The sequence below is a fragment of the Melanerpes formicivorus genome, unplaced genomic scaffold (assembly GCF_026170545.1).
Source record: "Melanerpes formicivorus ecotype bairdi unplaced genomic scaffold, bMelFor1.0.p_v2 SCAF_5, whole genome shotgun sequence".
In the NCBI taxonomy this organism is placed as follows: Eukaryota; Metazoa; Chordata; class Aves; order Piciformes; family Picidae; genus Melanerpes; species Melanerpes formicivorus.
The window spans coordinates 18,824,378-18,848,070 of NW_027142357.1; the positions used below are offsets into that span (position 1 = coordinate 18,824,378).

General features: G+C 37.3%; 1 protein-coding gene across 6 annotated transcripts in view; it reads left to right on the forward strand.

The window, feature by feature from the left end:
- Positions 1-22,731, forward strand: part of ATF2 (activating transcription factor 2) — a 45,581-nt gene extending 22,850 nt beyond the window's left edge. For all 6 annotated transcript variants that reach the window (XM_068138539.1, XM_068138541.1, XM_068138535.1 and 3 more), the window contains 4 exons: positions 6,847-6,996; positions 8,721-8,927; positions 14,588-14,693; positions 20,062-22,731. In XM_068138539.1, the coding sequence (XP_067994640.1) occupies positions 6,847-6,996; positions 8,721-8,927; positions 14,588-14,693; positions 20,062-20,288 (690 nt within the window). In that variant the 3' untranslated portion in view covers positions 20,289-22,731. The remainder of the gene's footprint in view (positions 1-6,846; positions 6,997-8,720; positions 8,928-14,587; positions 14,694-20,061) is intronic.
- Positions 22,732-23,693: the final 962 nt, after the last annotated feature.

Genomic DNA, 23,693 nt, shown 5'->3' on the forward strand with positions numbered 1-23,693 from the left:
AGAAATCTTAAAGGTGCACAAGCGTGTCATCCTCATGTGCCAAAAGATGAGCTGATGGGGAAGGCTAGCCTGGCTGAACAGAGAGATTTGGCTGGAACTCTGGAAAAAAAGGAAAGCTTATGACCTTTAGAAGAAGGACAAGGCAATTCAGGAGAACTACCAAGGGTGTTATGAGGGTATACAGGAAGAAATTGGGACTAAAGCCCAACTAGAATTTATTTTGGCTACTGCTGTGAGGCAGTTAAAAATGTTTGTATAAATACATTAACAACAAAAGGAGACCTAAGGAGAGTCTCCATGCTTTATTGGATGTGGTGGTGAGATGTACAGGTTGAGGTACTAAATGCCTTCTTTTTTCAGTCATTAGTAGTGGGACCAGTTGTTCACTGGGTACCCAGCCCCCTGAGCTGCAAGACGGGTATGAGGAGCCAGAATGAAATCCCCATAACCCAAAGGGAAATGGTTAGTGACCTGCTACACTACATAGACACACAAGTCTGTAGGGCTAGTCAGGATCCACCCATGGGTGCTGAGGGAGCTGGCAGAATTGTGCTCTTAAAGCTGCTTTCCATCATTTGCCAGCAATCTTGGCTAACTGGGGAGGTCCCAGTTGACTGGAGGTTAGCATGTGTGACATCCATCCACAAGAAAGGCTGGAAGGGCGATCTGGGAAACTATAGGCCTGCCTGTCTGACCTCAGTGCTGGGGAAGGTCATGATGCAGATCCTGCTGAGTGCCATCCTATGGCACATACAGGATAACTAGATTGTCAGGTCCAGTCAGCATGGTTTTACAAGAGGCAGGCCTGCTTGACAAATACGATCTATGACAAGGTGACACATATAGTGAATGGGGGAAAGGCTGTGAATGATGTCTACCTGGACTTCAGAGAAACCTTTGACACTGTGTCCCACAGAATTCTCCTGGAGGAACTGGCTGCTTGTGGCTCAGATGGGTGTACTCTTCCCTAGGTGAAAAAATGGATGCATGACCAGGCCCAAAGAGTGGTGGTCAATGGAGTTAGGTCCAGTTGCTGGTTGGTCAGAGGTGGTGTTCCTCAGGGCTCAGTACTGGGTCTAGTTCTTTATCAGTTATATGATGAGGGGATTGAGTGTATCTTTTTTGTAAGTTTGCAGATGACACCATTGAGTGGGAGTGTTAATCTGCTTCAAGGTAGGGAGGCTCTGCAGGGGGGTCTGGACAGGCTAGATTGGTGGGCTGAGGTTAATGGTATGAGATTCAACAAGACCAAGTGCTGGGTCCTGCACCTGGGTTACAACAACCCCATGCAGTGCTACAAGCTTCAGGAAGAGTGTCTGGAAAGCTGCCCGGCAGAAAAGGACCTGAGGATACTGGTTGATAGCCATCTGCACATAAGCCAGCAGTGTACTCAGGTGGCCAAGAAGGCCAACAGCACCCTGGCCTGTATCAGAAATAGCATGACCAGAAGGACTAGGGCAGTGATTATCTGCATGTAGTTGGCACTAATGAGGGTACTGTGTTGTTGAGCCCCTTGCTATGAGAAAGAAATTTTTGTACTAGAGTGTGTCCAAAGAAGGACAAAGAAGCTGGTAGAGGGTCTAGAGCAGAAATCTTATGAGAAGCAGCTGAGGAAGCTGGAGTTGTTTAGTCTGGAGAAGAGGAGGCTGAAGGTAAGATCTTAACACTCCCTACACCTGCCTGAAAGGAGGTTGCAGCAAGGTGGTTGTTAGTCTGTTCTCCCAAGTAACAAGTGATAGAACAAGAGGAAATGGCCTCAAGTTGTGCCAAGGGAGGTTTATGAAGTGTTTCTTCACTGAAAGGGTTGCCAAACATTGGAACATTTCTTTTATTCAAAGACTGTACCTTTCTAATATGGCATTCTGCAATACTGTTTCAAGGTATTCTTCATTGACACATCTGTCTGCTTTAGAGGCAGAGTGAAATTCTCTTTACAGTAGCTTTACCACTTTTAAGATGCAATATCCCCAAATTGTCAGATACATATCTGTCACGTGTAGAAGGCACAATTCCTTATGTTTTTAACTAAATACCTAGCACAAACCAAGGCAGGGACCAGGTGCTTCCCTTCATTTGCAGATTGTGCCTCTTACAGAGGCTCTCTCTGCAGTTCGTTCCTTGCATGACATTTCAAGGAACTAACTTGTTTTATAGTTATGCAATAGGAAAAGCACTTCAAGCTCTGATTTAATGTCTTACCTCAATCATTCATTTCTCTTACCTATTTACAAAAAGCTACTGCTGTGTAGACTTCCTTTTTTTATTGTGAAAAAGTGAAGGAAAGCTAATTTGATACAAATCAAATTAGAGAAAGTAGTGACATTACTTCTGAGTTCTAGGGAGTTAAATAATTTAAATATGGTTTTGGGACCCTTAAGTTCTATATTTTTATTAATGGGGGAACAACACACTTTACTCCTGATGAATACATGTTGTTTTCTTATGAGTTGTATAAATCCATTTGTACATAGGGCATCACATATTTTTGTATAAACCCATGAATGAACTATGGTAAAAAATAGCAACATTTTGATTTCTAAAAGCTAAGGCTTAAAATAACTGGCAGAAGATGTCCAGGATGCCTTCCTGTAACACAGGAAGTTTTTCTTCAGCTATCCTAGAAGTCTTAAAACTCTTTAAAGGTAGTGGAAGTGATAGCTTGCTCAGTAACTTTTTTTGCCCTTGATGTGATATGGACAGCTTTTGGAGACGTCACATTGTAGGCAGGCTCTCTTTAAATGTTTGAAAGTGGTTTTAGATTAGAGTATGCAAGATAAATGCATAATCATCAGAACTGCGTTTTTTGTTTAGTCTGAAGTGTTAACGTCTACAGCATGGCAGTTTTGGTTATTCGTGAGATGTCACTTTCAGAAGTCTGCTATTTCTTTGCTTTAATGCTATTTTCTCTGGTTACCATTAAGCTGCCTGACAAATGATAATGAGGGGGAATAAAGGTTGTAAAACAAAAAATAAAAGCCATGAGAGAAAAAAATTAAGCATGGGCTCTGCAGTGAGCCAAATGCTTATGATTGGTGACATTATCACAAAAGGCTCCTGACTGAAACAGCTTTTAGTGGAATTTTGTTGGAGAGTATACTAAGTACAATCTCTGTGTCTGCTTCAAAAACATACAGCACTGTATGTCAGTGCAATATTGCAGTGTTATGGGATAATTACATGACATTATGTGAAACTTTAATTTTGTCCAATATTGAAATTATCGTAGTAAAGATAGCTGGTCCATTCACAGCTGTGAAAGGCACTGTTACTATAGTTTTGAACATTCTTGGATCTTTTTTCTCCTTTTGCTTATAGAGCTGAAGTGAAATATGGTTAGAGATTTTGTTCTGACACAAGCTGTCTTTTACTGCTGTTATTTTGAAAATATCCTTGTATCTTGTGCTGAGAATGACATTCAATAGGAGTGAAAATGAGTTTCAGATTTCTGTGCCACGCTTAATATAAATTGTCAGTTTTTCTGCCATGACTTCGTATTTGCTGTTATACTACAGAAACTTACTTCTGTGTACTTAAGTAAAACCAAGTGCGCATCAGTTCTGTGGCATTTTAGAAAAGCTTAGAAGTAAACATAAGAGCTATGTTTAAGGAACATAAACAACAACCCGACACAAAAACCCAACAAACCAACTAAAAAAAACCCAAAACCACAACCAAACCAAAATAGTAAGGTAAGGATTCATAATTCGAAACATACCGAATTGCTTCTGATCTTTTTGTGAAGACTTTTTGTGAAGGTCTCTTCCAACCTGATTTGGTTTATTCTTAAAAAAAAAAAAAAAAAAAAAAAAAAAAAAAAAAAAAAAAAAAAAAGCATGGCCAGCAGGTTAAGGGAGATGATTCTTCCCTTCTGTTCTGGTGAGACCCCACCTGGAGCAGAGTTCAGCCTTAAGGTCCCCACCATAACAATTACATCATCTTGTTGAGTGGGTCTATAGGAGTGCCACAAATATGATCAAGGTGTGCACCTTACCTGAGAGCACAAGCTGAGAGAGTTGGGGTTGCTAGCCTGAAGAAGGCTCCAGGAAGACCTCATAGTGGCCTTCCAGTACTTAAAGGTGGCTTACAGGAAAGATAGGGAGGGATTCTTTGTCAGGTCATGTAGTGATAGGATGAGGCATAATGGTTTCAAACTGAAAGATGGTAGATTTAATTTAGATATAAGGAAGAAAATCTTTACTGTCAGGGTGGTGTGACATTGGAAACAGACTGTGGATGCCCTGTCCTGGGAAGAGTTCAAGGCCAGCATGGAAGGCGCTTCAAGCAACCTGCCCTAGTGGAGTGTGTCCCGGCCCATGGGAGGGGGATGGACTACATGACCTTTAAAGGTCTCTTCCAGCCCAAACGATTCTATTCTATAAGTCTATGACTGTAATTGTATGCTTACTGTATTTCAAATACCCCTAGTTGTTAAACCTTCCCCCCCCTTTTTTTCTTGAGTGTACAGCTTGTGGATGTACACTTAATATTGAGACACTTTTGCGTGGGTTGTAGAAGTTTCCAGAGAACTTGAAAATCAGTTTAACACCAATTGTTTCCCTCCATCTCCTTCTACATATATAAAACCTTTTGTCACAATCTGAGAAATACCTTGCGCACAGTGGGCAACCAGTAGGCTTTCTGCAGGAGGCTTCTACTGAGAAATGACAGAGGGCAAGCTTGGCAAATGTTCAGAAACCGACATTAACTTGCTGGAGCCTGGCATGGGACCTTGTGTTCAGCAGAATTCTTCTGACCTGTCTCTCTGCATGCCGAGCTAATCAGCAAACACCTAATGAGCCTACTCTAAAGAAACAGACCCTCTCACAACCTACTTCATTTTCATATGTTCTCTAGGGGTGGAGAGACAAGACTTCATAAGGACTGATGATGCTGCAAAGACCACAATAATGATAATTAACTTGCTGAATTTAGAAGATTATGCTGTTAATTAGTTGCAAAATAAAGATAAGTAATAGAGCAGCAGATGGTAGGATAACACCCAGGAGAAGGAGGGTTATTACTCTGATGAGCTTTTGTGGCAGATATGAAATATGGATCTGAGTTTTTCACAAATCGTTTCTGGAGCATATTATCTTTTTTTCTGTGAGCTCTTGATGGAGTGATCTAGTCCTACCAAATTTTGACAGATGCATTGAGGATTTATTTTCAAGGATATACATGAACAGTAAAACCTTACTAATAAACACTTTAAAAGCTATTTAACTGTTTGAAAATACTAATTTTACTTTGCCTTTCTTAACCGAACCAAAGAAACCTTGGTTATTATCAGATTTCTGCACATAATAATGCTTGTATACACTTATTCTAATGCATGTTTTTTAAAACTGAGATTCTTGTCATATTTAGGGTAATTGTCTCCCTACTCACAGGAAGTACATTATCCATACAATATTTTATTCTAGCAATACCTTCTCAAACATGAAACCTTTTGAATGCATGAGCAGAATAACTCTGTGTGAAAATCTGTAGATATTCCTCGGATTTTCACAGTATTTCTCCATTCATGAGTAATTTTAATCGTAACTCTTTGAATTTCAGCTTTTGAACCCTGTAATATAAATCTAAACCAAATTATTTCCCATGTCCATAGTACATTCCATTTAACCTTGTAATTTTAAAAAGATTACTTACAAAATAATATTTAAATGTTAGTGTTACAGTAAGGGTAGTTAAGGCCTGGTTTGACTGCACTGTCTCTACTGTCTTGATTTTGACTCCTGAAAGTTTGTTGTGTCCTGCTGAACCGCAACTTGTGGTACAAGAAATAATTCTAATATCATTCAGACAGCAAATGAAAATACATTGTGGAATATCAGATGGTAATAGCTTGAAGAAGTTATACTGGGTAAACCATTTAAGGACCAGGACTGGTTAGAATTTTGCAGAGTTGGGGGGAATCATCAACCTTTAAGTTGTTGTAATTAGATCTTAGAGTGTGAATTTAGCACTTTTAGTTAGTTTGAAAACACGTAGGTATTGTCTCCAGCTTTTTTAGCTGAAGACAGGGACTGAATTAGGAAAGTAGAAGTTTATTTATTATTCTTGAGTTTGTTTTAATGCTGTAAAGAAAGTGTTAAAACAACTGTATGAGGGCTTAAGATTTTCAGAGCACTGTACATACTTACTGTTCTTCATAGTGGCTGTGTACAATAAAGTAAGAACTTCAAACCTTTTAGGAAGTTTTTAATGTACAATAGCATGCTGTAACAGTTCCTTTGCATATTTTTATGTAAATTAAAAGCTAATTACATATAACCTGAAGCTTGTTATTGTTTTGTGCATTATTGAGATGTTTCAGCAAAGACCTTGGCTTTTATCTAATGATTACTCATGGGATGGATTTTAGAGGTGAGTATTTGTAAAGACCATGAAAAAGTGGAGTCATAAGAAACTGTTATTAAATGGATAGTGAACACTAGAATTTTTAAAATAGATGTTCTTTTTTTTTAACCTATTTTCCCTCGTGATTGTTCTTTCTAATCTGTGCCTTGTGTAATACCAGCCTCAGGAAGTGTTGGTTCATGGCCTCCTAGTCATCTTTTTGTGGGCAGAGTTGACAAAGAAGGCTTTCTCTTTATTTCTCCATAGAGCTTACTATCCTTCATTCTGAGTGTTTCTTTAAAGCCTTTTTTGTTGCTGTTGTGCAAGAGTTTCTGTTAGTAGGTATATACCTAGATCACTGTTGAAAGCCTACAAAAAGAAAAAACTAATTTAGAGTTGGATCTCTTGTTTAAAAAATGGAAGTAATTTGTGATATAAATAATGACTCTTCAGATTAGCCTGGTAGAATATTTCTTTTGTTGTTCTTCTTCTTTCTTCTTTCAGAGATTGAAAGCAGCCTTGACCCAGCAGCACCCTCAGGTAACAAATGGAGATACTGCCAAGGGACATCCAAGTGGGTTGGTTAGGACTCAGTCAGAGGAACCACGACCACAATCACTACAACAACCTGCAACTTCAACAACTGAAACACCGGTATGACAATAAAGTGTACATCTAGTTCCTGTTCAGTTGTTCATTATGCAAAAAAAGATCTTCTTTCTTTTACTCTTGATTGGTTTAATAGAGGTTAACATGTGCTATGGACTGTTCTTGGGAGTCATAGTTCTGCAGCAGTTCTAACTGTATCAGCTAACGTGCTTACGTTAATATGTTCAAACCATCTTTTCTGGGCTGCCCACCCAGAGATTGAGCTGTGTGATTAAGTGTGCTGTGCCTTCCTGGGTAGGGAAAAGAGGATTCTGAGTTTAGGAATGATGGATGTGCTGTTGCTTGGCATGATAGATGAGAACAGGGGAATGAAGGGCAAGACCTTTGAGTCAGACTGGAAGCAGGAGTGTTGCTGGAGAAAAGATATGTCCCTGGGTGAATCCTGGAGGATTGTTGCTGTTCTGCTTCTAAAAAACTTGCTGGAATGTGTTTTCAAAATGCTTTTTAAAACCTTGAAGAGTTGTTCATAGCATAATACCAATATTATAAAAGCCATATACGTGGCCTGGAACTGGAATGACCTGTATCTGCAGCAGAAGCACTCAGATTCTTAGACTGGCCAGTGAAATCCAAGAATGTATCAAAATGTATTTCCTTGGAACATAAAGAGGAAAAAAGTTACCCATGGTAGCTCTCTTAAGGCTGCTATTCTCTCATACTACCTTAATTTTAAAAGAGTGTTTTCATATCATTACATAGGAGAATTTTCAAGATGAAAAGCTTGCTGTTTGGTTATTTTTTAACAACTTTATGATGAGTATTTTAAAACAAAGCAAAATTTGGAAGTGTTTCATTCCTAAAAGTCTGAGTTGAGTTCTCGGGGGTTTTCAGTTATTATCTATGTAGAATTTATGCCAAATAGCTATGTCAACTAGTACATGTTTGGATTCTGTGCTAGACCTGTGAATATGTAGATAGTTATATTCTGTCTATCCTGTACCTTTAAGGGATTTTAACATTGATGGGTTGAGGTCAGTTGCATGAGGTTTAAAAAGGCCAAGTACTGGGTCCAGCACTTGGGTCATAGCAACTGGAAAGGCTAGAAAGTTGCCTTGTGGAAAAGGACCTGGGGGGTGCTGGTTAACAGCTGTCTGAACATGAGCCAGCAGTGTACTCAGGTGGCCAAGAAGGCCAACAGCATCCTGATCTGTATCATGAATAGTGTGGCCAGCAGGAGTAGGGAAGTGACCACTCCCCTGTACTCAGCACTGGTGAGGTCACACCTCAAATACTGTGTTCAGTTTTGGGCCCCTAACTACATGAAAAACATTGAGTTGCTAGACCATGTCCAGAGAAGGGCAACAAAACTGATGAAGTGTCTAGAGAGCAAGTCTTAAAACAAGCAACAGAGTGAACAGGGATTGTTTAGTCAGGAGAAGAGGGGGCTATGGGGAGACCTCACTGCTCTCTATAATTACTTGAACGGAGATTGTAATGAGGTGGGAGTATGTCCCTTCTCTCTAATATCAGGTGATAGGATGAGAGGAAATGGCCTCTCAGGGGAGAGGGGAGGTTTAGGTTGGGTATTAGTGGTCAGGTATTGGAATAGGCTACCCAAGGAGATGGTGGATTTGTTCAAGAAACATATAGGCATGGTATTTCAGGACGTGGTTTAATGGCCATGGTGGTGTTAGGTCAATGGTTGGACTTGAAGTTCTTAGAGGTCTTTACCAACCAAAACAATTCTATGATAAATTTACTGTTTCCAGGCATCACCAGCTCAGCCTACACCACAAACACCAAATACAGGTGGTCGCCGAAGAAGAGCTGCCAATGAAGACCCTGATGAGAAAAGGAGAAAGTTTCTGGAGCGAAACCGTGCTGCTGCTTCCAGATGCCGACAGAAACGGAAAGTCTGGGTGCAGTCATTGGAGAAAAAAGCAGAGGACCTGAGCTCACTAAATGGCCAGTTACAGGTATACTTTTTATTTCAAGTAAAAATGACACATTTTTCCATTCTTAGACAGAGATCCTGGATCAGTGGAACTTAAACTTCACATGAAACCTAAAATGTAAATGGTTTGGTAACTGGCTCCTCAGGTCAGAATTGAAAATTCAGCACTAATTGCATATAGCAGTAAAATAAGAATTGAAGAAAATACTCAGATTTCAAGATATGTAAACTTTAGGATCATGCTCTTGTCCTTTGTTCCATTTTAAATAACTTTCAGACTGTGATACTAACCAAAGATGACAAGATGTGTTGGAGTAAAGGCTTATTACAAACTAATAGCCTTACCTTAAAAACATCTTGTTCTTAGTGATATGTATCACAGTCTGAGTTAGTTAAGTAAGATTTGGTTTTATTTCCTTTGGTTCTTTTTAACTTCACTTTTTTTCCTTTAAAGTGAATGTAGTGCTCGTGAAAGGTGCCAGATTGACATCACTGGAAACTGAAGGCCTCTTTTGTCCACAGAACAGGTACAGCACAGGCAGTGGCAGTGCAAATTTCACCACGCTGCCCTCCCAGTGTGCGTAAATCCTTTAGTGAGGGTGTACTGTAAGAGGGTAGTCTAGTGTATGTTGCAAGACATTTTTCCACCTCATCTGAGGTTGTCAGTCTTGGAAAGTTGTGATGTGGACACACTTTCCCCCCTGTAGACCAATCCATGACCCTTTTGTTTAATCCTCTAGTACATGTTAAAGCATACTTTCTTAATGTTTTCCAGCAGCACATGAGAATTGGCACAAAGTATTGTTTCAAATTAAAAGTCCTAAAAGCTTTGTTTTGAAAATTGCAGAAAGGAAAAGTTACATCACTTCCTAAACGAAGCATTCGTTTAGAAAATGCAGTGGAAAGTATTTTGGTAATATTAAAGTTTTACTTCTTGTTCTTTCATCAGAGTTGTTCACTGAGCCAAATTCATAGATCTTTTCCTTCCTATTAAAACTCCCTTTTCATGCTGTTTGATAAGGGAAATGTCCCAGTTTAATCAACAGCAAAGTAGGGCACAAAGAACTTACTTTTTCTCATGTAATTGAAATCACAGTGTTATCAGTTGTCTTCATGTTCATGTCTTGAAAAATACTCAGCATCCCAGACTGTTAAGTGTAAGAAATTCCTGCCTAAGCACACAATATGAAATAATTTCCTGTGTCCCAAGAATTATGACACTGTGCACCAGCGTTAGTTAAATTTCTTGCAAATATGTCGTCTCCTCATACCTGTTCACAGTCTTTGGATGCATTCCTTTAATGCCATCACAGTCCTCACTGTAAATCTGTTAGTTAAAAAAATGGTATGTAGCACTATAGCTGAAATTAACCAGGAAACAAGTGAAGGTAGATTTACAGGAAGAAAAACAACAAAGTTTGGCTGTATTTCTTTTTCTTTTCTTTTTTGGTTTGTTTGATTTGTTTTGGTTTTAGTGAAAGTAATTGTTATGATGTTAACTGCTTTGACCTTACACATACCAGTTGTCATAACCAAACACGATATTAAGGAGAGTAGCCAAAAGATTCCCAGTTTTTTGGTAACTAAGTTAGTGAATTCAAGAAAAAGAATTTTCTTACTATCTGCCAAAAGCAAAACGTTTAACTCTGAAGAACAGAATTGAATGTCAGAGAAATAATTAAACTGTACTTTCTGTGAAAACATTTATCAGTCCTGTATTTCGACAATAGTTCTTCACGTGACAGGTTGATACAGGTGATCAGTGAGTGCAGTGGGCAGTAACAATTTGTGATTGCTTACTTTATATTTAACAGCAAATTTAGTAAGTTTGGAGTTTTGCCTTAGTACAGTTTTATAGACTGCTAGTGTTCAGTAGTTCATATTTTGATATCTAAATAACCTGCTCAGCGGAATGTACCAAGATGTGACATTTCCAAAAGCATGATGAGATTGCATTGCTTTTCATTGTCTTCTTTAAATGCAGCTGGTAGTTCTCTTGCAATGTCCATGTCAAAGCTTCTGATGTCATTAACACTGGAAGATTTTGAAGAGGTTTACTTGGTTGATGTATATATTCTGTTCTGTAGTTTTCAGCTTTCTGTAGGTTAACTTACTTCCTTCTTTTAAACGTTTGAAGGTAATTTCCTTTTTAAGGATTATTTCTTTTTTTATTTCATCATGCCAGTCATGTATTTAAGTTAGCTTGGCTGTTCTTATGCTAGGCTCTTCTATGTACGTTTTTTTCTTGCTTTCCAACCTTCTAGATTTTATTTATTGTTTGATTTTTTTTGTGGGTTTTGTTTTCTACTAATGTGTTGACTTGTTTATTGCTCTTCAATTTTGTTTGCCACATTGTAATGCTCTGTGCCTTGCACAATGATACTGCAGGGTGTGGTGGGCTGTATAAACTTAAGGAAGTGTTGGCAGTTTGTCCCCAGTGGCCACTCGGTTGTACTGCAGGATCAGTTCACTGTAGGGCCTGTATTTGGTCCTTGTTGCTTTAATAATCTTAGAGAGCAAGGTATTGGTGGAAGCATGGCCTGTCTTCCTCACGTGGTCATTGCAGGTTTTAAAGCATCATCAATTGAGTGGCTGTTTGTACTAATACTTCAGAAGCTGCTTTAGGAAGGTTAAATTATGAAAGAAGCACTCAGAAGTTAAGGTCCTTTCCCATACAGGAATGTCTTGTTGAAGCTGTTAAAAAAGAAACAGGAAGAGTAGAGTACAGCTCAACCACAAACAATCCCTTATCATTTCCCTGTCTCTGATGATAGTTTTGGTAAATACACTTCATAAATATTATCCTACCCTTGCTTGCTGAGTAAGGGTTAATCTGGTCCCTCTATTACATACACACTTTGGATCCAGGGAGAAATAGGCAGAGAAGAACATGGTGTGCACTTGTGGTACACCTTCAGAAGAATGTAGAAGGGAAAGTATCATCTGGAAAGTGGAGTGCAAGTAAAAATAGATTTGCTTTCCTCCAGAAACCTGCTTTCTAATATTAGCGCATTTTGAAATGTGGGAGCATAAAAATTCTCCAGTGTGGGAAGTGTATTTCATGCTTATTTAAACAAATGTTGCTACCTACTCTTCACTTGGTATCTCATTAATGAGGACTTGTCCAGTGTGAAAACTCTGGAAAGAGTGCTTTTTCTGGAAAGAAGTGGGTTTTTTCATGCCAGGTGTTGAAGTTTTATTCCATGTGTTTCTTGTTAGCCTATTTTTGACATGGTAACCACATGTTAAATGGCTGCACGTTAGCATGTTATGAATAAGAGGGAAGGGCTTGCTGTTGTAACATCCATGATAAGAAACTACAATGTGTGCGAGTTGGCTCTAACAATCCCTGTTTATTATCAGCTACAAGTGTTTTTTTACTGTTGGTATGTAAATGACAACCATGGATTATAATTGTTCACCACCGTTTCTCTGTTCTACTCTCAGGAATGTCTTGTGCACTGCATATAGCACTGTTTAACACAGTTTTGGAGGTAATAGCCATGATAGCTATGTATTCAATAAGAATACTTCAAGTTCTGGAGGTTTTGCTACAGGAATGCTGTTCCTTGTTGGCTTATTTTTTCTTTCCCAAATCTGCTTTAATGTAAGCTAATGTATTTCCTGCTTCTATTAGCCAAATTATTTATAATAGAACTGACATTAGTCTACAAAATACCTTTTATAAAATTTTTCATAAACATTATTATTACTTGAACAGTGACTTCATGCTTATATGTGCTATTTGTGTTTGAAATGCTTCCTTAAAATGTGAGGATGAAGGTAGAACATTTCTGAAAACCTTTTCCTATTTGATCAATTCTTTTGCCAGCACTCCTTTAAACTAGCAGCAGAATGTTGCATATTCTTGGCCATTGCTGGTTCTGTAGATGATCCAGAAGCGTCTCAAAACTACATCAGCACTTTTGGTTTGGTGTTGTGTTTTTTTCTTTTCCCCCATCTATGTCAATTCTGTGCAGCTGTCTGTTTGGTCTCCAGATTTGTGGCTCCTCAGAAAATAACATGGTGAACTAAGACGAGACTAAAAGCTGGAGGCAGAAGTAATGTGCTTTCTTAATAGTCCCAAGATTTCAGGACATGCAATGAGAGCTGGTAGAGAATTGGTAGGGCTTTTGGTTGGGATTCTTTCATTGCCACCTTTTTTGTTTGCATTAACATTCTTCTTCCATTAGAAACCTCCATGAAACCAGTTTTTTGGCTTTCTTTCAGCTCTTGCTATTGTGTTATATTTAAAGTTTCTAAAAGAGATACTTGGCACATTAAAATAACTGAAATGGAATGTAGTCCTTAATTGTTAAACAGGGTCTTGCAGGTTGATGTCTTTTTTTCTTCTAAAAGGAGAGAGAAGACATAAAGAGGAGATTTTCTTTTAAAAAGCTGATGTTTTAGGTACAGTATTTATAGACTATTATTTAGTGTGATGAAACCTAATAAATTCTGTTCTTAAAAATTGTTTTCCTTACTTTGGAATCCTTTTACTTGTAAACCATCTCTGACTGCATTGCTTCATTTCTGGCTTGGAAGTAAATAGGTTGATTTTTCTCATGTTTTGTTTTTTTCTGAATAATTTTTGTTACAATCCAATTCTCCTGTGTTGGCTTTTTCTTCAACTTGCTCTCAAATGCATAAACACATGCATTTACCAATTATGTCATGTGAGTGGTGTGCTGTGATATCATGCAAAGGTTCTTGAAGTAATGTCAAGTATCAACTGGAAAGGATTTCTATTTAAAATAACCCATGAAAAGCATGTAACATGAGACGATATGGATATCACAGTGTTACAGATTAATTGATTTTCTAAATACACAACCATTTTGTTTCTATTTAAAGTAAAAATGGGTCTGTCAGAATGCCATACCATTCCTAATTTGGATTGTCATATATAATGCTGTTAGGTAGCACTTCTCATCTATAGCTATCAAAGTGCTTTACATGGAAGGTAAGTATCACTGTTCTGCATTTTACAAATGGGGAGATTGAATTACAAAGAATTAAAATGACCTTGCTCAAGGTCACCCAATAGTTGGAAAGGCACAACCTGGAAATGAACCCAGTCACTAGATTCTGCAGGTGCTGTCTTATACTTCACTTTAGTGACATAAGCTGACCTTTAAAGATTCTTTAAAGATACACAGCACATTCATGTATGGTTGCGAAAGAGAAAATCAATTTGGAAATCAACAAACATTTACTAAATAAATTTCCAGTTATATGAGATTTTCTTTTTCAAAGTATAAGTGCAAATATAGTCACCAAAAATCATTCTGTGTTGGCTCTGGCAGGCATCTCTTAAAATGTGGGTAGTTAAATGTAGCTTTACTCTGATTAGATTTCATCACAAAGCCTTGCAGAAGAGTCTTACAGTAGCTGGATCATGAGAGACGCTCTATGTAGAGTCTGCATCTGCAGACTGAAAAACACATCTTTCATTTTGCAACAAAACATTTCCTAGTTCAAGAAAATCTTAACTTAGTCATAATATTTACATGTTCTGAGATAAAAGAAATTTATACAGTTTTGCAATATATATGAAATGGAAACTTACTGTACTTTATTTACCCCTAAATGAACAACTGAAAATCCTATAAAACTTAATACTTACCTTCAAAATGGGTGTAGATTGAGCCTGGTAAAGTGCGTAACTTTCTTCTCCTTTAGAATGAAGTCACCCTGCTGAGAAATGAAGTGGCACAGCTGAAACAGCTTCTTCTGGCTCATAAAGATTGCCCTGTAACTGCCATGCAGAAGAAATCTGGCTATCATAGTGAGTAATGTTCCATTACCTATAGCCTTAGGCTGCATCAATGAAATACTGCCGGAGTGAACTGACTGAACATTAAAATTGAGAAATGCAGTTCTAATATTGCATTAAAGATTTATTTTTTATAAAAACCTCAAAGGTTATTAGAAGACAAGCATGAATATGTGATACTTAGAAATATGTTGACATTCTTTCTGTCAAAGTTTTGCATAACATTGAAGGGTTTATGTTTTCATAAATGCATATGATAATTAGGATTTAAGGACTATTGGTTACTACACCTGCTTTGGAAAATATAATTAGAGCATTAAGAGCACATGAAAAAACATTTTTTATACTTTATCTCACCCTGGTACTGTGAAAGGTCCTTGTGGGTTTTGGTTTTTTTTTTCCTTCTTCATAATGAGATTTCAGTAGAGGTAATACAACAGCTGTCCTCATTTACCATAAGATCCAGCATCAGTCAAGCCATTAAAATAATCAGATGCAGGTTCATGGCTGCTACTGTACAATGTCTTCTAGGTTGTTTTGATTTCCACGGCGACTACTTTTCTATAAACAGGGCATTTTTAAAAAGCAGATCTGTAACTGAAGGGAGTACTGAGAGTTTCGGTAGCATTTTTTTCCCTCATAACTATTTTTATGTAAAGCTGCTCATTTGCCCTTTTTTTTTGCTTTTCTTTCCATCCTTCCAGCATTTTAAAGGTTAATTATGCTTTTCTGACTTGTAACTTCCTTTTTGGATGTGATACACAGTGCCTGAACCAGCTGCTGCTGTAGAATAAATGGCCAATTTTGTCCATTGTACACAAATTTGTTACAAATAACTGAGCTGGGAATGCATTAGGCAACATTCATAATATATAACCCACAGCTTTCCTTTTTATGATTTAGTGATATTTCAGGATATTTGTAAATGTGAAGATTGTTTCTGCCATATGTAGCCACTTCATTTTAATTTGCCAGTGTCAGTAATTCAGGAGAATAAAGGAGAATAAAGGAACATTTTGTATTGCATGCAAACAGATCCTCAGGTGCTTGCGATAAAACTTAATGGCCACCATCTTTACTTGTAGTCATTGTAAGCAATTTCATCAGAATGGGCAATATTTTTTAATTTAAAAGATTCAGGAGATTTAGCAACTCTCTATTGTCCATATATATTTAGAATACTGATTTTTGTCAGTTTTGAGTTTATAAATCTTGGTCCTTTGATCTCCAGTCATTTTGACAAGACGGAAAATAGCATCCTGGAGTAAATTGGAACAGTAGAGAAATATGTTTGGGATTTATATTAACAATGATTGCTGCAGGGATGAGGCCATTATGGCTCCCATCTGACAGAACAACATAATTTGATATGGAAGCTACTAGGGGATAACATTATGCATGCAAAGCTTTTGGGGGGAAAAAAAACAAAACAACTAACCCAAACTGTAGGTTTCTTGAATTTTGATGTTTTGGTTACGTGTGATCCTGAGTGGCATGAAAATTACTTAAGTCTTTAACTGGCAAGCTGATTGCATCCTAAAGATTTCTTAGTTGAATTAGCGAATGGCCTGGTTTGTAACAATTATTTACTGCCGTCAGAATAGGGCTGTAATGTTCCTAATTCAGTAAAGAATGCAAAACAAGGAAGAGCTAAACTACTGGGGAAAACCTATTTTGAGGAAAAAAAATAATAGTAAGCAAGGAGATTAGAAGCATAGTTCACCTAGTTTCTTGAAAAGTCTCTTGAAAGTAAAGGTATTAATGCCATCTCTCTGAAAGAATTTTACCACATTATCTCCATCTGAATATTGTTAGGAAAGCATGCTGGCTAAGTGACAGAGCCACAGTAGAATTTATGGGAGGCAGAAATTACTTCAGTTAATATTTTTGTGGAAATGGTGTTCATTGAAAGTATTTTTAAATAAACATACTATGTTCATCAAGTAGTTTAAGTTGAATTGCTTCAAAAAATGTATTGAGTGGTTTAACAGTCTGTCCCTGTGGAGAAAATTGAAGACACCAGATTATAGAGTTCCTGCAGTGCTGAATATCATGTGCTGCTGAGACAGTGCTAGTTTATAACATGTAGACCATGTTTTAACACCTAAAAGTCTACAGTTTAATGGGGGTTTATGTGTGATGTACTTCAATAGGCACAAATAATGCATTGCTTTTCAGGGTATTTTAGGCACTTACTCCCACATAGCTTTTAAGATCTCTTGAATTTCCCAGGCACATTTTTGTCTTAGGCCAAATTTTTCTTCTAAAATGGTTCTGGGGATCTTTTGGGTTTTTTCCTTATTTAAAAAGTGTTGTGCCTGATTCAAAAGAGAGTGTCAGCAGGACAGAGAAACCAGAAATATGGTTATTGCACTTGGAGGGAATATGGATGAATTTCTTCTGCAATGTTTGAGTTTTCAGCCAGTTTAAGCTTTATTTCTCAGAGAAAGGAATGCATCTTTAAACTTGAGGCGGGGAGAGGAAAGTGCCATGCATAGGAGAAATCTAAACGTTGTTCATTTATTTTTCGTTTTGGCTCTTTGTGACCCACTACACTCTTCTATACCAGATTATTCCTAAAAGTCTTCTGCAGTTCTCTTGTATTTTTGTAGGCTTTTTCTGGCCTTGGAGCAGGAAAATGGTGAACATCTCTGACAAGAAAATGCATCAGTGAAATCAGAGTTATGAAAAAATAAACTTTTAAAAAAGGATGCTTTTAGGTATTTTTAAAAAGGGCATTATAATATTCAAGAACCTTTGTCTGAAATGTGTATAAGGAAAGATAAATAGAGGCTGCAGTGCAGATGGTGTTAAACACATTTTTTGTGTGTTATTTGGCTAGTTTTAAAGAAATGGTAGAAGGTGGTTAGCCAGTTTCAGACCTCAAATAATTTGAACCACTCAAATGACTGTTCTTAGAGCCTGTTTTGGACTGGCAACTGTCCTTCAGTGGCTGCCGGGGCCACTGAAGGCCAACTCACTGGAATGAACATTTAATCTAGGCACAAATCAATCTATCTTTAGTACATCCTCAGAAGTTCCCTCTCTGCTTCGGTTGGCATTTTTAAAACCCTTTCTGTAGCTCAGTCTAGCCCACACTCTCCTCTGTTGCTTCTTCTCATGAAACAGTCCATCCAGGAACTTAGGTGGCCTCCAGGAAGTTTGATGTAGGTCTGTACATTTTCAGCCTTCTAATGTACAGCACACGTTAATTCTATAGATCCATTTCTAATTTGGACTGTGCATTTTCATTGGTCTGAGGCAAAGCTGGAGGAGCCATTAAAAAGCTAAAATTCCTAGGCTTTTTTCTACATTAGTAGCTATGTTATGATTCTAGTATGTATCGGTTGTGCTGTTGAAACCATGGTCCTGTGCCTGCCAATTCTCTGCTCAACTAAGAAAAAGATTCATTGGAACTTAAAAATGACATTCCTGTGTTCTTCTAAAAGCCTTTGTTCTTTATTCAGGCTTAAGAAAACTTGCATATTCAGTGAGTAGATTTTCTTGTTCTTTTCTTCAAATGGAGTTTGGTATTTTTCAGGAATTGGCACTATAGTTTTCCATTTTTAATGAAGTTTGCATGTATTCCTTCTTGGTTTTGCATAAGTTCCTATAGGTCTTGTTAGAAGTCTAGCAAAGACAAAATCTTGTTGAACGGTGTTAACTGAACTGGCACTTGTTTATGTGTTGAAGGAGTAGGATGTAGTCATGGTAGTTGGGTTATGGTCAGACTCTATGATCTTAAAGGTCTTTTCCAACCTTAATGATTCTGTGATTCTGCGTTCTTTCTGTTCTTGAATGGGCAAATCCTACTGAGAATCACTCATGTCTTTAGGAAGTATTTTCTTCCTCTTGCTGTGTACAGTTACCATGTGACCTTAGGATATGTGGTAATTGTCTGCAGACTTAGCTCACTATCAGCTGTCAGAAATAGTTGGCCTCATGGAGAAGTACATTATGATACTTTCAAATTATTATGTCCGTGTTTGTGTTGTAGTGGTGTAAGAGAAATTGCTGTATGGTTCGTGCAGACAGTGTTTCTTAAAAAGAAATACAGGGATTTTGCTTGCTTACCCATCCTTTCTGACCTTACTGTTCTTTTCCAGAAGCAGTCAATAATATGAATGTTGTTTTCAGGCTTTAGAGGAGCGTGTGGTTAGTATGCATAGAGTTGCTCAAGATCTTGGTGACTCGATTTGCTAATTTAATGAATTTCCCTACCCGTAGCTAGTATGTCCTATAAACCTCACTACATCATAAACTTAATCTCCTCATCATTTGTTCTTGCCTAGTGCTCCACTTCAGTTGCTGCTGTTAGCCTGGTTTTCAAGGGAGAGGAGAGGCTCTGATAACCACAGTATTGTTCATCTTTCAGTGTGTCATCCATCTCCTCTTCCCCTGGGTAACTTACGAATTTCTATGCCAGTCTCAAGCAAATCTGAAAAGGATTACAAAGAGAAGTCGAGAGAAAATCAAGCGTTGTTCTATTCCTGCGACACACACAATAGTTCATGCTTCTTCTGGCTATGTTTGTATCTTTCTGTGTTATGTTACACAAATCTCTAACAGCCTCTTAAAAGGGACTTCCAGTATTCCATCTGTATGGTGAGCTTAAGTGGATAAAGTCAGTGTATAAAACTGTGGAGTGAAATACTTTTTAAAAACCCCACTAAATAGCACAGAATGATACAAAATAGTTATAATTAAAGTTGCTGTACATAGTTTTACCTTTAAGTGTAAAACAGTAGGCCTATTTTCTTTTTGTTTGGTTGTTTTTTTGTTCTTTAACTCAGCTTTTTGCTTGACAGTGTGAAGTTACAATGGCTTGCCTGACTTTGGCCATTCTGGGAAAAAGGATAATTTTAGCATGTCTAGGACATCTGTGCAGGAAAGGCATTTTAAAAATCATGCTTAGGTTGTAGATTCTAGTTTTGCACAATGAGAATTATTCTTCAATCTGATTACTCTGTCATGACTTCAAGTGCAGTAAATAGCATATGTTAAAAATATAAAGTAAATTCATGTAGCTCCAAGACATCCCATATCATTTTTAATCTATAAGCATTGCTTATTGACATGGACATTCTTCACTAGAATTAGGCATTGTGCCCACTAGTTGATATACTGGGTAGGAAATGGGATGATTTTAATCACCAATGAAGAGGTGAAAAATGTTTGTTTCCTGAGTATGCCATACAGCAGTCCATATTTTTTGCTTACAAAGTAGTATTTCCTTTACCAAATGAATATAAGATTGTTTTGCAATTTGTACTGCATTATACCATAGATTTTAATTATTTAGGCCATGACTGCTGTTACCTGGGATGAGGTGGTGTACATTCAGGGGGAGGAAAAAAATACATTCATTGTTCTTCTTCAGCTGCAGATAAAGATGACAGTTCAGAAGACATATCAGTGCCAAGCAGTCCACACACAGAAGCTATTCAGCACAGTTCTGTCAGCACTTCCAACGGCGTAAGCTCAACTTCCAAGGCAGAAGCGGTGGCCACCTCCGTTCTCACACAGATGGCAGACCAGAGCACAGAGCCCGGCCTCTCCCAGATCGTCATGGCGCCTCCCTCCCAGTCGCAGCCTTCAGGGAGTTGATTAAAAACTTGGATTGCATCGGTTTCTTAGATACACATTTGTGACTTTAAAGGGAAATCAGCAAAAGACCAGTCTCCATCTAGGAGAAATTGTAGCTTAAAATTTCTCATTTTTTAAAATCCATCTTAAATTTGGCTTTAACGATTGGCAGGTGAAGCTGAGACAGAACACCAGTTCTAGTCCCTTTGCAAAAGACTTTTTTTTTTATTCTTAGTTTTACTAGTTCTTTTTTCGTGCTTAACGTGTAAAGTGTGTGTACAGTACAATGTGGTTATTTCATTTTTAATTGGTATTACTTGAACAAACATTGGGGTGAATTACTAAAGGTCATCCCCAAGACTGTGATAGTAATATTATGTGACATTTTTATACCAAAGTTCTGCATAGTCCCTATTGACTTTGTAACATGAGCAAGGTCATAAAGCACTAGGCAAGAGAAAGACAGTAACAGTAAATTTGCTTTTAGTCTTTTTGCCTTTTTGTTGTTTTGCACATTATGAGAGGAAGAACATTGGGAGAAAACATTTTGGTTGGCTTTTTAACTGTTGGGGGGTTTAATTTGTTTAATAGGGCCAGTACAGTATATAAGATACAGTACTCTTATGCACATACCTATCCTAGATGAAGAACATTACTAAATAGATTTGATTTTTTTAAATTTTATTTTATTGTAAATGGATGTCAGGTGTTATGTTTTTTTTTCCCCTCCAACAATTTGATTCTGGGGGAAGGAGAGCTTTATTTCTCCAGTCAGAATAGGATATCTCTAATGACCCTTTGTGGCTAGGCTGAAACCAGTAAGCGTATTGTTAATACAGGGTTATCAAGTCTGGAATAGTTAGTATTCCAAAGTAGGGTTGATATTTTGTGGATTTTTGAGTCACAGACTAAGGAGTTTACTCATGGGTTTGGATGCCAGAAAAGCCTAAAAACCACCTTCAGACAACTCAAACTTGTTTTTTTTTTTGGTCATTGTCTTGTATTTGCAAGCTAACTTGTACTTAATTCTCGTGTAAGCACTGTCATCTTTTAGTAGCAAAAATTTTGATACCTTTCTTGTGGGGAAAAAAAAAAAAAAGGAAAAAAAAAAAAGAAAAAGAATCAGTATCTACCGTATCTTGGAAACAATGTAATTATAATGTGGTGTGTGTGGTGTGTGCGTGAGAATGGTTCAGTAGTTAATGCCAGCAGTCTTTTGCTTGAATGTTTAAAGATGCCTTCAATGTGATGCTGGCGGATAGGTGATTGCAGTTTTAAAGATGTTATTTACTGTGCGAACTTGGATAACTAACATTCCATGATGTAGTTTGTTTCTGATGAGATGATTGTAGGTACACTTTTTCTCATTATCCAGTCATCTGTAGGATATTGAGTTTTTTAAATGTGCCATTATCTATTTTGATTCTGTACTCATGTTCAAAATACAGTACAATATTTTACAATAGATTAAGTTGTTTTTAAAAAAATAAAAGTAGATGTGTGCTTTCAGGTCAGAAAACTTTGTATAATAGCAAAAACAGATGCATAGTAGCAACTGGCAGTAAAGCAGGATTCCATTATGTATATAACAAAGATTTAATGCATTTATAATGGGTTGTGTAGTTCATTTGCTTTTCCTTCTCCACACTATACTATGTGTTTTTAAGTGTCGGTGCCATCAAGTTTCTATTTGATTCAGTTTTAAATCTAACAATGTAATTGATGCACAGGAAAAAACAAAATCATAATTTCTACAATATATATACAACCATGTTATAATTAAAACTGGACAAAGACGTATCTAAGTCATCTATGTATCATTGCAGGGCTTTAAGCATGAAAATAATAGGGATTTTAAATATTTTGTATTTTAAAACTAAGAAAGTTGAGTTGATAACCTCATGCATTTAAAAGTCTTACTTTCCCAGGCTCAAGATAAAAAGCTGTAACAGTTATTGAACGTTTCCAGGATGCTGAAATGCAATGGACCTCTTGTGAGAAGGAAATTAATTGCAAAGGCACAAAATGTGAATTCTGCAAGAAAGCTATACAGTCACTTTTCATTGTAGTTTTGGTGGATTAGATAAGGCCTCATTGATTATACTATAATTTGCTCTCCTAAACACAAAGGCTTTTAAATCATATTTATATAAGTGGAGTTTTTTTATAACAAAACTGTCACGCTTGTAAAATAAGTCTACATAAGTGTATAGGAGACATGTAAACAGTTAATGAATTTAACAGTGGGGCTGGCAAAAGAACCATTAAAATCTGTGTTCAGCAAATAGAGCAAAGTTATTAGTCGTACTACCATGGGTTCCGGTTTGAGACGTATGTCACACTACTTCTGTACTTAGCATTTTGGGTCTTTACATTTGACATGTTTCACAAACTGTACTGTTTTATTTTATGTGCAGTTTGCATGAGTAAATCATCAAAGAGAATAAAATCTATCTTTAAGTTATGTTCCTATTTTAATGAAATTATAATTGTTCTAAAAGGCAGCACTGTCTTCAGACTTATTTCTTCACCCTTGAAATTATCATTTTTCTGGAAGTCATTAATAAGATGTCAAGGTGTGGCTGGTTCCACCCACCACACAAGGTAATGTTATGTAAGGAACGCATATGGTTCTTTAGGAAATAAGACAAAATCCATTGCTCTGCAGTTGAGCTGTAGCAGCTTCTGAGAAACAAGCTTTGTATTGTTGGTTCCAGGAGCCCAAGGTAATCCATAGATAAAGGAGCTCATAAACATAAATGATTTCTGGTTACCCTTAGTTCCACAGGAAAAGCTCTATGTGTAATCAGAATTTCCAGCTAACTTCCAGTTATTTTACCTTATTACACATGAAGCCCAGAAATAACAGCTGTAGTCAGATGAAGTGCCCACAGTCGTGTTGTGAAAGGTTGAGAGAAAAGCCCCTGTCCTTATACTTCATTTTTGGAATATTAAAAATGGTTTGGGCTTATTTATGAATGTTGGAAACAAAAACGGAGTGGCACATTCTGTTCTATCGGCGTTTGGAAAGCTCTTGAGCGAACCCTGAATACCGAGGCTTTAAAGGAAACTGAGGGTGAAGCTGCTGTGTACTTGACATTTACTGAATGTTTTGACCAAACGAAATTAAACTGCGCACAACTTTGAACCCAATGTGAGAATAATGCTGAAGGCTTCTTGTTGCTTATGTTCTTTTTCTGAGTACAGGAGCTATTTATGCTTGTTACTCCAAGGGGAAACCACAAAGGCTGTATAACAGGGCAACTGGGATGGAGGGAAAACTAACCCACTTTTAATGCCTACAGTGTGGAAAGACCTGGTTTACACCTATCTAATCCAAGCAAGCTTTTTCTTTTTAAAATGTTAATAGAGGCTGGGCAAAGAAAGGTATTACCCTGATGGAAGAAGATGACAGAATTGTTGGAT